A 14,171-nucleotide genomic window follows, 5' to 3' on the forward strand; every position below is an offset into this window, starting at 1 on the left:
AGACACACTGTTGTAACATGAGGGGCCCTGGGCCTGTACCGCCGGCCACAAGAGAGTTCACCCAACCCCAGGTCAAACATTGCTCTACCACTTCCACAGTTATCTCTCACACTTCCACCAATGTTTAGTCTATGCGCTGACATCCTTCCATTCCTGCCACTGACAATACCATTGTGTTGACATGTATGATGGTACTTAACATAGTCAGGGGCAGTGTCCTCTATTTACCACAGTAAATACTTTGCGCTAAATTAGTAGGTCTGAAACTACGCAGAGGATCCCACCCCTGAACCTAATGATTGCACCCTTTAGTGTTTTCGTTTTGTTTTAATGCGAGACATTCACATTTATTTATTGTTTTGGACTACTAACTGGCAGACACTCATTACAATCGGCCTCCGCTGAGCAGACCACTGCTGCCCGTCTACCCCTGGAACCAATTTTAAAGTGCCTACAGCCAGCCCATTTTATTATGTTAGGCCTTCGAAGCCTGTCTGCGGCCCGTTCTTTCAACTACTACTACACTGACCTGTCTACTGCTGCCCATGTACTCCTGGAACCAATTATAAAGTGCCTACAGCCTGTCCAATTTTATTATGTTAGGCCTTCGAAGCCTGTCTGCGGTCCCTCCTTCCACTAGACCTCCACTGACCAGATCACTGCTGCCCGTGTACCCCTGGAACCAATTTTAAATTGCCAACAGCCCTATTTTTTTATGTTAGGCCTTCGAAGCCTGTCTGCGGTCCCTCCTTCCACTAGGCCTCCACTGACCATTCTACTGCTGCCCGTGTACCCCTGGAACCAATTTTAAATTGCCAACAGCCCTATTTTGTTATGTTAGGCCTTCGAAGCCTGTCTGCGGTCCCTTCTTTCTACTACTACTACACTGACCAGACCTTTGCTGCCCGTGTACCCCTGGAACCAATTTTAAATTGCCTACAGCCCAATTTTATTATGTTAGGCCTTCGAAGCCTGTCTGCGGTCCCTTCTTTCCACTAGTCCTCCAGTGACCATTCTACTGCTGCCCGTGTACCCCTGGAACCAATTTTAAATTGCCTACAGCCCAATTTTTTTATGTTAGGCCTTCGAAGCCTGTCTGCGGTCCCTCCTTCCACTGACCATTCTACTGCTGCCCGTGTACCCCTGGAACCAATTTTACATTGCCTACAGCCCAATTTTTTTATGTTAGGCCTTCGAAGCCTGTCTGCGGTCCCTCCTTACACTAGGCCTCCACTGACCATTCTACTGCTGCCCGTGTACCCCTGGAACCAATTTTACATTGCCAACAGCCCTATTTTGTTATGTTAGGCCTTCGAAGCCTGTCTGCGGTCCCTTCTTTCTACTACTACTACACTGACCAGACCATTGCTGCCCGTGTACCCCTGGAACCAATTTTAAATTGCCTACTCTCGTTTAGTAGTTGTTGGAAACTACACTGCATTAGGCCTACAAAATGGGTATGGGGTGTAGAGAGATGGTGTGTTCCACTCCAAGGTGTTCCCCAGGTTTCCTCGCCATTGCTTCGATCTTAATGCTCTCGTTTAGTAGTTGTTGGAAACTACACTGCATTAGGCCTACAAATTGGGTATGGGGTGTAGAGACGGTGTGTTCCACTCCAAGGTGTTCTCCAGGTTGCCTTTCCTGAGCTTCTATCTTCAGGCTCTCGTTTAGTAGTTGTTGGAAACTACACTGCATTAGGCCTACAAAATGGGTATGGGGTGTAGAGAGATGGTGTGTTCCACTCCAAGGTGTTCCCCAGGTTTCCTCGCCATTGCTTCGATCTTAATGCTCTCGTTTAGTAGTTGTTGGAAACTACGCTGCATTAGGCCTACAAATTGGGTATGGGTTGTAGAGAGATGGTGTGTTCCACTCCAAGGTGTTCCCCAGGTTTCCTCGCCATTGCTTCGATCTTAATGCTCTCGTTTAGTAGTTGTTGGAAACTACGCTGCATTAGGCCTACAAATTGGGTATGGGGTGTAGAGAGATGGTGTGTTACACTCCAAGGTGTTCCCCAGGTTTCCTCTCCATTGCTTCGATCTTCTGGCTCTCGTTTAGTAGTTGTTGGAAACTACACTGCATTAGGCCTACAAATTGGGTATGGGGTGTAGAGAGATGGTGTGTTCCACTCCAAGGTGTTCCCCAGGTTTCGTCCACATTGCTTCGGTCTTCCGACTCTCGTTTAGTAGTTGTAGAAAACTACACTGCATTAGGCCTACAAATTGGGTATGGGGTGTAGAGAGATGGTGTGTTACACTCCAAGGTGTTCCCCAGGTTTCGTCCACATTGCTTCGGTCTTCAGACTCTCGTTTAGTAGTTGTTGGAAACTACACTGCATTAGGCCTACAAAATGGGTATGGGGTGTAGAGAGATGGTGTGTTCCACTCCAAGGTGTTCCCCAGGTTTCCTCGCCATTGCTTCGATCTTAATGCTCTCGTTTAGTAGTTCTTGGAAACTACACTGCATTAGGCCTACAAATTGGGTATGGGGTGTAGAGACGGTGTGTTCCACTCCAAGGTGTTCTCCAGGTTGCCTTTCCTGAGCTTCTATCTTCAGGCTCTCGTTTAGTAGTTGTTGGAAACTACACTGCATTAGGCCTACAAAATGGGTATGGGGTGTAGAGAGATGGTGTGTTACACTCCAAGGTGTTCCCCAGGTTTCCTCGCCATTGCTTCGATCTTAATGCTCTCGTTTAGTAGTTGTTGGAAACTATGCTGCATTAGGCCTACAAATTGGGTATGGGGTGTAGAGAGATGGTGTGTTCCACTCCAAGGTGTTCCCCAGGTTTCCTCGCCATTGCTTCGATCTTAATGCTCTCGTTTAGTAGTTGTTGGAAACTACGCTGCATTGGCCTACAAATTGGGTATGGGGTGTAGAGAGATGGTGTGTTCCACTCCAAGGTGTTCCCCAGGTTTCGTCCACATTGCTTCGGTCTTCCGACTCTCGTTTAGTAGTTGTAGAAAACTACACTGCATTAGGCCTACAAATTGGGTATGGGGTGTAGAGAGATGGTGTGTTCCACTCCAAGGTGTTCCCCAGGTTTCCTCGCCATTGCTTCGATCTTAATGCTCTCGTTTAGTAGTTGTTGGAAACTACACTGCATTAGGCCTACAAATTGGGTATGGGGTGTAGAGAGATGGTGTGTTCCACTCCAAGGTGTTCCCCAGGTTTCCTCTCCATTGCTTCGATCTTCTGGCTCTCGTTTAGTAGTTGTTGGAAACTACACTGCATTAGGCCTACAAAATGGGTATGGGGTGTAGAGAGATGGTGTGTTCCACTCCAAGGTGTTCCCCAGGTTTCCTCGCCATTGCTTCGATCTTCTGGCTCTCGTTTAGTAGTTGTTGGAAACTACACCGCATTAGGCCTACAAAATGGGTATGGGGTGTAGAGACGGTGTGTTCCACTCCAAGGTGTTCCCCAGGTTTCCTCGCCATTGCTTCGATCTTAATGCTCTCGTTTAGTAGTTGTTGGAAACTACACTGCATTAGGCCTACAAATTGGGTATGGGGTGTAGAGACGGTGTGTTCCACTCCAAGGTGTTCTCCAGGTTTCCTTTCCTGAGCTTCTATCTTCAGGCTCTCGTTTAGTAGTTGTTGGAAACTACACTGCATTAGGCCTACAAAATGGGTATGGGGTGTAGAGAGATGGTGTGTTCCACTCCAAGGTGTTCCCCAGGTTTCCTCGCCATTGCTTCGATCTTAATGCTCTCGTTTAGTAGTTGTTGGAAACTACGCTGCATTAGGCCTACAAATTGGGTATGGGTTGTAGAGAGATGGTGTGTTCCACTCCAAGGTGTTCCCCAGGTTTCCTCGCCATTGCTTCGATCTTAATGCTCTCGTTTAGTAGTTGTTGGAAACTACGCTGCATTAGGCCTACAAATTGGGTATGGGGTGTAGAGAGATGGTGTGTTACACTCCAAGGTGTTCCCCAGGTTTCCTCTCCATTGCTTCGATCTTCTGGCTCTCGTTTAGTAGTTGTTGGAAACTACACTGCATTAGGCCTACAAATTGGGTATGGGGTGTAGAGAGATGGTGTGTTCCACTCCAAGGTGTTCCCCAGGTTTCGTCCACATTGCTTCGGTCTTCCGACTCTCATTTAGTAGTTGTAGAAAACTACACTGCATTAGGCCTACAAATTGGGTATGGGGTGTAGAGAGATGGTGTGTTACACTCCAAGGTGTTCCCCAGGTTTCGTCCACATTGCTTCGGTCTTCAGACTCTCGTTTAGTAGTTGTTGGAAACTACACTGCATTAGGCCTACAAAATGGGTATGGGGTGTAGAGAGATGGTGTGTTCCACTCCAAGGTGTTCCCCAGGTTTCCTCGCCATTGCTTCGATCTTAATGCTCTCGTTTAGTAGTTGTTGGAAACTACACTGCATTAGGCCTACAAATTGGGTATGGGGTGCAGAGACGGTGTGTTCCACTCCAAGGTGTTCTCCAGGTTGCCTTTCCTGAGCTTCTATCTTCAGGCTCTCGTTTAGTAGTTGTTGGAAACTACACTGCATTAGGCCTACAAAATGGGTATGGGGTGTAGAGAGATGGTGTGTTCCACTCCAAGGTGTTCCCCAGGTTTCCTCGCCATTGCTTCGATCTTAATGCTCTCGTTTAGTAGTTGTTGGAAACTATGCTGCATTGGGCCTACAAATTGGGTATGGGGTGTAGAGAGATGGTGTGTTCCACTCCAAGGTGTTCCCCAGGTTTCCTCGCCATTGCTTCGATCTTAATGCTCTCGTTTAGTAGTTGTTGGAAACTAATATTAATAATAATATAATAATCTTTATTTTTATATAGCGCTAACATATTCCGCAGCGCTTTACAGTTTTGCACACATTATCATCACTGTCCCCGATGGGGCTCACAATCTAGATTCCCTATCAGTATGTCTTTGGAATGTGGGAGGAAACCGGAGTACCCGGAGGAAACCCACGCAAACACGGAGAGAACATACAAACTCTTTGCAGATGTTGTCCTGGGTGGGATTCGAACCCAGGACCCCAGCGCTGCAAGGCTGCAGTGCTATCCACTGAGCCAACTACGCTGCATTAGGCCTACAAATTGGGTATGGGGTGTAGAGAGATGGTGTGTTCCACTCCAAGGTGTTCCCCAGGTTTCGTCCACATTGCTTCGGTCTTCCGACTCTCGTTTAGTAGTTGTAGAAAACTACACTGCATTAGGCCTACAAATTGGGTATGGGGTGTAGAGAGATGGTGTGTTCCACTCCAAGGTGTTCCCCAGGTTTCCTCGCCATTGCTTCGATCTTAATGCTCTCATTTAGTAGTTGTTGGAAACTACGCTGCATTAGGCCTACAAATTGGGTATGGGGTGTAGAGAGATGGTGTGTTACACTCCAAGGTGTTCCCCAGGTTTCCTCTCCATTGCTTCGATCTTCTGGCTCTCGTTTAGTAGTTGTTGTAAACTACACTGCATTAGGCCTACGAAATGGGTATGGGGTGTAGAGAGATGGTGTGTTCCACTCCAAGGTGTTCCCAAGGTTTCCTCGCCATTGCTTCGATCTTCTGGCTCTCGTTTAGTAGTTGTTGGAAACTACACTGCATTAGGCCTACAAAATGGGTATGGGGTGTAGAGAGATGGTGTGTTCCACTCCAAGGTGTTCCCCAGGTTTCCTCGCCATTGCTTCGATCTTAATGCTCTCGTTTAGTAGTTGTTGGAAACTACACTGCATTAGGCCTACAAATTGGGTATGGGGTGTAGAGACGGTGTGTTCCACTCCAAGGTGTTCTCCAGGTTGCCTTTCCTGAGCTTCTATCTTCAGGCTCTCGTTTAGTAGTTGTTGGAAACTACACTGCATTAGGCCTACAAATTGGGTATGGGGTGTAGAGAGATGGTGTGTTACACTCCAAGGTGTTCCCCAGGTTTCGTCCACATTGCTTCGGTCTTCAGACTCTCGTTTAGTAGTTGTTGGAAACTACACTGCATTAGGCCTACAAAATGGGTATGGGGTGTAGAGAGATGGTGTGTTCCACTCCAAGGTGTTCCCCAGGTTTCCTCGCCATTGCTTCGATCTTAATGCTCTCGTTTAGTAGTTGTTGGAAACTACACTGCATTAGGCCTACAAATTGGGTATGGGGTGTAGAGACGGTGTGTTCCACTCCAAGGTGTTCTCCAGGTTGCCTTTCCTGAGCTTCTATCTTCAGGCTCTCGTTTAGTAGTTGTTGGAAACTACACTGCATTAGGCCTACAAAATGGGTATGGGGTGTAGAGAGATGGTGTGTTCCACTCCAAGGTGTTCCCCAGGTTTCCTCGCCATTGCTTCGATCTTAATGCTCTCGTTTAGTAATTGTTGGAAACTATGCTGCATTAGGCCTACAAATTGGGTATGGGGTGTAGAGAGATGGTGTGTTCCACTCCAAGGTGTTCCCCAGGTTTCCTCGCCATTGCTTCGATCTTAATGCTCTCGTTTAGTAGTTGTTGGAAACTACGCTGCATTAGGCCTACAAATTGGGTATGGGGTGTAGAGAGATGGTGTGTTCCACTCCAAGGTGTTCCCCAGGTTTCGTCCACATTGCTTCGGTCTTCCGACTCTCGTTTAGTAGTTGTAGAAAACTACACTGCATTAGGCCTACAAATTGGGTATGGGGTGTAGAGAGATGGTGTGTTCCACTCCAAGGTGTTCCCCAGGTTTCCTCGCCATTGCTTCGATCTTCTGGCTCTCGTTTAGTAGTTGTTGGAAACTACACTGCATTAGGCCTACAAAATGGGTATGGGGTGTAGAGAGATGGTGTGTTCCACTCCAAGGTGTTCCCCAGGTTTCCTCGCCATTGCTTCGATCTTCTGGCTCTCGTTTAGTAGTTGTTGGAAACTACACTGCATTAGGCCTACAAAATGGGTATGGGGTGTAGAGAGATGGTGTGTTCCACTCCAAGGTGTTCCCCAGGTTTCCTCGCCATTGCTTCGATCTTAATGCTCTCGTTTAGTAGTTGTTGGAAACTACACTGCATTAGGCCTACAAATTGGGTATGGGGTGTAGAGACGGTGTGTTCCACTCCAAGGTGTTCTCCAGGTTGCCTTTCCTGAGCTTCTATCTTCAGGCTCTCGTTTAGTAGTTGTTGGAAACTACACTGCATTAGGCCTACAAAATGGGTATGGGGTGTAGAGAGATGGTGTGTTCCACTCCAAGGTGTTCCCCAGGTTTCCTCGCCATTGCTTCGATCTTAATGCTCTCGTTTAGTAGTTGTTGGAAACTACACTGCATTAGTCCTACAAATTGGGTATGGGGTGTAGAGACGGTGTGTTCCACTCCAAGGTGTTCTCCAGGTTGCCTTTCCTGAGCTTCTATCTTCAGGCTCTTGTTAAATAGTGTTTAAATGGACCAACTGCATTTGGCGTACTAGTTGGTTTGGGGCCTACTAACAGTGTCTGCCGCTCCTTGCTGTTCTCCTGGTTTCCTGTCCTGAAATTCCATTTTCAGGCTCTCGTTAAGTAGTTGTTAATGTTAGACTGCATTTGGCCTACTAGTTGGGTTGGGGCCTACTATCGGTGTCTGCCACTCCTTGCTGTTCTCCTCCACTGAACAAAGCTGTGCCGCCTGTTTACTACGGTTGCCAATTTTGAACTGCATTTCGACTACTTACTGATTTGGGCCTACTCTCTGTGTCAGCCTCTCATTCCAGTTGTCCTCCACTGCAATGCCCCCTGGTTAGTCCTGTGTTACCAATTTTGAACTGCATTTAGCCAACTTTATTCTTTGGGCCTATATCTGTGTTTCCTCCTCATCCTGCCCATTGCCCAGCCAGTGATAGATGAGTCTGCTGGTACATTGACCCATAACGCAAAATTCCCCGTGCACGCTACACAGCAAGATTGTGACCCTGCTGAAAGTCAGGTTCCTCTTCCCGCATACCATACCACCTTACACGGGGACAAAGAGGAAGGTGCAGATGAAAGTGCAGGTTCCTTCATCAGGTGGGGGGAGGAATACTAGTTGGCGACGTCACTGGCACAGGGCCTCTCATAGTACGCAAAAGTGTTGCTGCCGGTGGGAGGCGCCCCCGCTGTACTTTGAGGGGCCCTGTGCCAGTGCCAATGCCAACGAGTGGGCCCCCCCTGCTTGCTCAGGATCACAGCACTTGCAAAGTTGAAATACTTACCTCTCCCTGCTCCACTGCCGTGACGTGTTCCAGATTTCCTGGGCCCACTAATTACTTGAATCAGCCCTACCCCCCACAACTTTAGCCAAATGACCCCCAATTTCAAATGCCTTCCAATTATTATAAGGTAAATTACGATTGACAAGCTTCTGTAACAAGAATGAATGTTTTTGCCATTAAAACGGGCAGTGTAGGTGTTTTCCTGGCCTCCACTCACTGCCGACTATGTTCCCCCATTGACTTGCATTGGGTTTCGTGTTTCGGGCGATACCCGACTTTTCGCGATAATCGGCCGATTCCACTCGACTCGACTTCTAAGATAGTCGGGTTTCGCGAAACACGACTCGACTCTAAAAAGGTCAAGGTCGCTCAACCCTACTCTCTATTAATCTATATTTTATCTGTTGCTAGAGCTGCACCTACTTTTCTATCTATCTATCTACCCTTCTTTAATAAAAATGAAGCATGGTTGTTCCTTTCTATAGATGCACTACGTATATTATTGTGCACCGTATTTGACTTACTTTGTCTCTAACCTCTGCATGGTTTTGCTCAAAGAACATGCAGTCTTTCTCTAAGAATCCCAAATTGTTTGCTAATAGTCTCCAGTCTCTTTTTCTTTTTTCCATTAATGATGCTACTTGCTGAAGCTGATCATCACGTATTCTCCACTTGTCTTCCAAATCAATATTTGTCTAAGGAGAAAAATAGAGACTGTGAGAAAGGACATAATAGCTTCCTTTTGTGTGTTTTTCATTTCACTGCTGATTTTTATTTGGCACAGATCATTGTAGACTATAATATTGACTTATAATATGTACATCGTATGAGTGCTTCTCATCATACCAATCAGACAATGAGCAGATGGCATTACCATAATTAAGCCTTCAATGTATTTATCCCTTAAACGCTGTAATCACGATTATATTTTGAAGTTGGGTAACTATCGATAACGACTCATTCAGAAGTTAGTTTTTCGTATACGTGTTCTGTTCTATCCGTGTGTTTTTCAAGAATGGAACGCAGGCCTATTATAGTTTATCAGGCATTTTACATCTCTGTGTATGATCATGGACTAAGTGGTGCACACAAAACCACAAAGACATGTCCGATTTTGATCCAAGTCTCAGATCTATCTGACTAATACAAATCTACTGGTCCATGAAAAAAGACCACTCTGATGGTAAAAACTGAGACAATGAACCTCCACCCTCTTTGGAGGACCTGTCTCCCCTGGGGTGTTACTGTAGGGAAATTGAACACAACTTCCAGGTTTAATTCAGAGAGACTCTAGGCATTGTTCAATATGGACATTTAAAGATGTGTGGTACTAATTCCATTAATCGTATACAAATATAAATAAATAATTTTACTTACTGAATTTGATGGCAGCTCACTTTCAGGTGCAAATGTCACATCTAATGGTAATATTGGTAAGTGCAATATCGACATGACTTCCTCATGAGTCATATTATGAACCCAGGATACAAACTGATCTTCGTCAATTGCCCCTATGTTACATTATAAACAGTAAAAAATAAAAAGTCAAAACTTAGAATACAAATACTGTACATAGAAAACAGTTCCAATATTTTGCTTTGAAAAGTGCTAATCTCCTTAGTAGACCTTACGCCATACACAGCTGTAAATCCACTAGCTAACATTATACCTCAGCAATCTGATGTCTGGTGAAGATGAATGTATTTGACCAAAAAGTCACTTGGTTTTGGATTGCATATTAGTGAATCAAAACCCTTCTATATTTGCCAAGTTCTTCTGTCATATTGCTATGGGGTAGGACCTTACTTATGCATCTGAATCTCTAATAGACTGCCGTGTTCCATTTCCAATTGAAAATCTGCAAAGACCTTAAAATTTTTGTATAAAAGCAATAAATCTCTGCTCTGCCTTTCAAAGAAAGGTCATTAAACTTTTGGGATTTGACATTTGGTCCTTCAGTTTGACTATCACTGTAGGATCAGCATGCAAACAAAAAATATGCCACCCGAGACTTAAGGACCATACACTTATTAGACTAATATAGGCTGATATTGATGGGTTCAATCGAAGGTCCAATGTGTATGGGGCCAATGGCTAACTGATGGCCGAGGGAGATGTCTATCACACATATGCAATTTCGGAATGCAGATCACATGGTTCTTCTGGAGATAAGCCACTGGCGGATTTGTCAGTTGGCAGCTTTCTCATAGAGAAAACAAGAGCTTGGCCAAATAAGCCAGGAAACTTGGCTGAGATGGCAAATGACCCAAGTATCTTTTGACTGACAGCCATCTAATGTGTATGTTTAGCTTAACCCTTCAGAAAATAAGTGAATCCTTCCCAACAGAGCCCCCTTACAGTTCACACAACCACTAAGCCCCTTTAGTCTCATGCCACCCTAATCCCTACTATATACTTTCACCTTTTGTGCCCATCTACTCTAACAGAGCCCATTTCACCTTTTTGTGTTGATGTCCCTGCAACCTCCTCACAAAGCCCTTGGCACCTTCTGACAGTAAATGCCCCATCTTGAATCCTTACTTATTAGGAGAAGAAGAGTCTACTGACCATGTCCAGTAAATTTCTGGTCGCTGTAGTTCATATATATCATTGTGGAGATGTGGCCACATGCAAACATAACCACATCAACATTGAAGTAGACACTGGCAGCCAGGAGTTGAATAATACAGGTCAGGGTTCTAGGCACTACAGACTAAATATACGGTATGTATCCTACTGTAAAACACTGATAGCGTGCAATGCCATATATTAGAATAGTTTGTGATCTCTGCTATCTCTTGCAGGGTCAGGTTTTTTAGCATTATAATACAAACAGCACAGAAAAACACCCTCTTAAAACATAACTTTCAATAATTCTATAATACAGATGGGTGTCACAAAATTAGAATATCATCAAAAAAGTTTATTTCAGTTCTTCAATGCAGAAAGTGAAACTCATATATTATATAGAGTCATTGCAAACAGAGTGATGTATTGCAAGTGTTTATTTCTGTTAATGTTGATGATTATGGCTTACAACCAATGAAAACCCAAAAGTCATTATCTCAGCAAATTAGAATACTTTATAACACCAGCTTGAAAAATGATTATAAAATCTGAAATATTGGCCTACTGAAATATATGTTCAGTAAATGCACTCAATACCTGGTCGTGGCTTCTTTTGCATCAATTACTGCATCAATGCGGCGTGGCATGGAGGTGATCAGCCTATGGCACTGCTGAGGTGTTATGGAGGCCCAGGTTGCTTTGATAGCAGCCTTTAGCTTGTCTGCATTGTTGAGTCTCGTGTCTCTCAGCTTCCTTTTGACAATACCCCATAGATTCTCTATTGGGTTAAGGTCAGGCGAGTTTGCTGGCCAATCAAGCACAGTAATACTGTTGTTTTTAAACCTGTTATTTGTACTTTTGGAATGAAATGAATGAAATTTGCATCTCCAAAAAGCTTGTTGGCAGAGGGAAGCATGAAGTGCTCTAAAATTTCCTAGTAGATGGCTGCACGGACTTTGGTCTTGATAAAACACAGTCCAATCAAACAGCTTGGATTGTGTGCATCTCCACTCATCCTCCAGACTCTGGGACCTTGATTTCCAAATGAAATGCAAAATTTACTTTCCTCTGAAAACAACACCTTGGACCACTGAGCAACAGTCCTGTTCTTTTTCACCTTGGCCCAGGAAAGACACTTCAGGCATTGTCTATTGGTCATGAGTGGCTTGACACAAGGAATGTGACACTTGTAGCCCATGTCCTGGATATGTCTGTGTGTGGTGGCTCTTGAAGCAATTACTCCAGCAACAGTCCACTCCTTGTGAATCTCCCCCAAATATTTGAATGGCCTTTTATTAACAATCCTTTCAAGGCTGCAGTTATCCCGGTTTCCTGTGCTCCTTTTTCAACCACACTTTTTCCTTCCACTCAACTTTCCATTAATATGCTTGTATACAGCACTCTGTGAACAGCCAGCTTCTTTAGCAATGATCTTTTGTAGGTACTTTCCCTCCTTGTGGAGTGTGTCAGTGACTGCCTTCTGGACATCTGTCAAGTCAGCAGTCTTCCTCATGATAGTGGAGCCTACTGAATCAGACTAAGGGATCTTTTTAAATGCTTAGGAAGACTTTGCAGGTGTTTTTTGTTAATTATTCTAACGTACTGAGATAATGACTTTTGGGTTTTTATTGTCTGTAAGCCATAATCATCAATATTAACAGAAATAAACACTTGAAATAGATCACTCTGTTTGTAATTCCGCTATATAATATATGAGTTTCACTTGTTGTGTTGACGAACTGAAATAAATTTAGTTTTTGATGATATTCTAATTTTGTGAGAAGCACCGGTAATTCTCCCAATTTTTTCTACAAGTAAAGTGCAGCACTCTGCACTTTATCCAGGAGATACCTACTACTGTAGGATACTCCTGTCAAGGACATATATTTTTGTCACTTAACACTTTATTGGAATGGAGACTATTTTGGAGAAACACATGCCTCTTTTTCTTTCTCTTCTCTCACTATTGAGAAAGAAACGTGCCAGGACTCAGAGTGATTTTTTCTGGGGCTACTATTTGAGCCAACTTGGGTGCTGCCCTTTTTAGGGAGGTACACAAACAGCAGACAAAGAGAAAAGTTGAACCTGTCTATCCCTGAAATCTTACAGAACTGGATGTCCCTTCACTCAAATGGGTGAGATCTGAACATTTTAAATGCACTGGCACCTTTTAATTTAGTACAACTTTACCATATGTAGTTTAAAGGTATAATGTGTTCTGGTCATTGTGTAGGTAACATAGGTGAACCTACTGTTGTTGTTTGTCAAGTGTCCTGAAATATTTTATTATAGAATTATTAAAAGTTATGTTTTCAGAGTGTTTTTCTATTCTGTTTGTTATAGTTGGTGTGCCCATCAGGGCCGGACTGGGACTAAAATTCAGCCCTTGCATTTGAAGTCACACAGGCCCACTTGTCACATGGTGACTGTATATTATCTTTGTACACTTGTAGGTTACAAGAAATGAGGGGAGTGTAACACGACTATATAACATATAACTACAGCTGTATCCAGCATTACAGCTCAGTCCCCATAGAATGTAATGCAGCAAGTCCCCATAGAATGTAATGCAGCACAGCCCCATAGAATGTAATGCAGCCCAGCCACATAGAATGTAATGCAGCCCAGCCCCATAGAATGTAATGCAGCCAGCCCCCATAAAATGTAATGCAGCACAGCCCCCATAGAATGTAATGCAGCACAGCCCCCATATAATGTAATACAGCACAGTCCCCATAGAATGTAATGCAGCACAGCCCCGATAGAATGTAATGCAGCCAGTTCCCATAGCATGTCATGCAGCCCAGCCCCCATAGAATGTAATGCAGCCAGTTCCCATAGGATGTAATGCAGCACAGCCACCATACAATATAATGCAGCCCAGCCCCATAGAATGCAATGTAGCACAGCCCCAAAGAATGTAATGCAGCACAGCCCCCATAGAATGTAATACAGCACAGCCCCCATAGAATATAATGCAGCACAGACCCCATAGAATGTAATGCAGCCAGTCCCCATAGAATGTAATGCAGCACAGCCCCATAGAATGTAATGCAGCCAGCCCCCATAGAATGTAATACAGCACAGGCCCCATAGAATGTAATACAGCACAGGCCCCATAGAATGTAATGCAGCCCAGCCCCATAGAATGTAATGCAGCCAGCCCCCATAGAATGTAATACAGCACAGGCCCCATAGAATGTAATACAGCACAGGCCCCATAGAATGTAATGCAGCACAGCCCCCTTAGAATGCAATGCAGCCAGCCCCCGTAGAATAGAATGCAGCCAGCCCCCATAGAATGTAATGCAGCACAGCCCCATAGAATGCAATGCAGCCCAGCCCCATAGAATGTAATACAGAATAGGCCCCATAGAATGTAATGCAGCACAGCCCCCATAGAATGTAATGCAGCCAGTCCCCATAGAATGTAAATTAATGCAGCCAGCCCCCATAGAATGTAATGCAGCACAGCCCCATAGAATGTAATGCAGCCCA

At 44.5% G+C, this 14,171-nt stretch overlaps 1 protein-coding gene across 2 annotated transcripts in view; it reads right to left on the reverse strand.

Annotated features, from left to right (window-relative positions):
* The window catches only part of LOC138658174 (uncharacterized), a 440,980-nt gene that overhangs the window by 34,773 nt on the left and 392,036 nt on the right, over positions 1-14,171 (reverse strand). For both annotated transcript variants that reach the window (XM_069745697.1, XM_069745698.1), the window contains exons 6-7: positions 9,483-9,616; positions 8,630-8,800 (exon numbers count right to left, since the gene is read on the reverse strand). In XM_069745697.1, the coding sequence (XP_069601798.1) occupies positions 8,630-8,800; positions 9,483-9,616 (305 nt within the window). The remainder of the gene's footprint in view (positions 1-8,629; positions 8,801-9,482; positions 9,617-14,171) is intronic.

This window comes from Ranitomeya imitator, chromosome 1, assembly GCF_032444005.1.
Source record: "Ranitomeya imitator isolate aRanImi1 chromosome 1, aRanImi1.pri, whole genome shotgun sequence".
NCBI classification, from domain to species: Eukaryota; Metazoa; Chordata; class Amphibia; order Anura; family Dendrobatidae; genus Ranitomeya; species Ranitomeya imitator.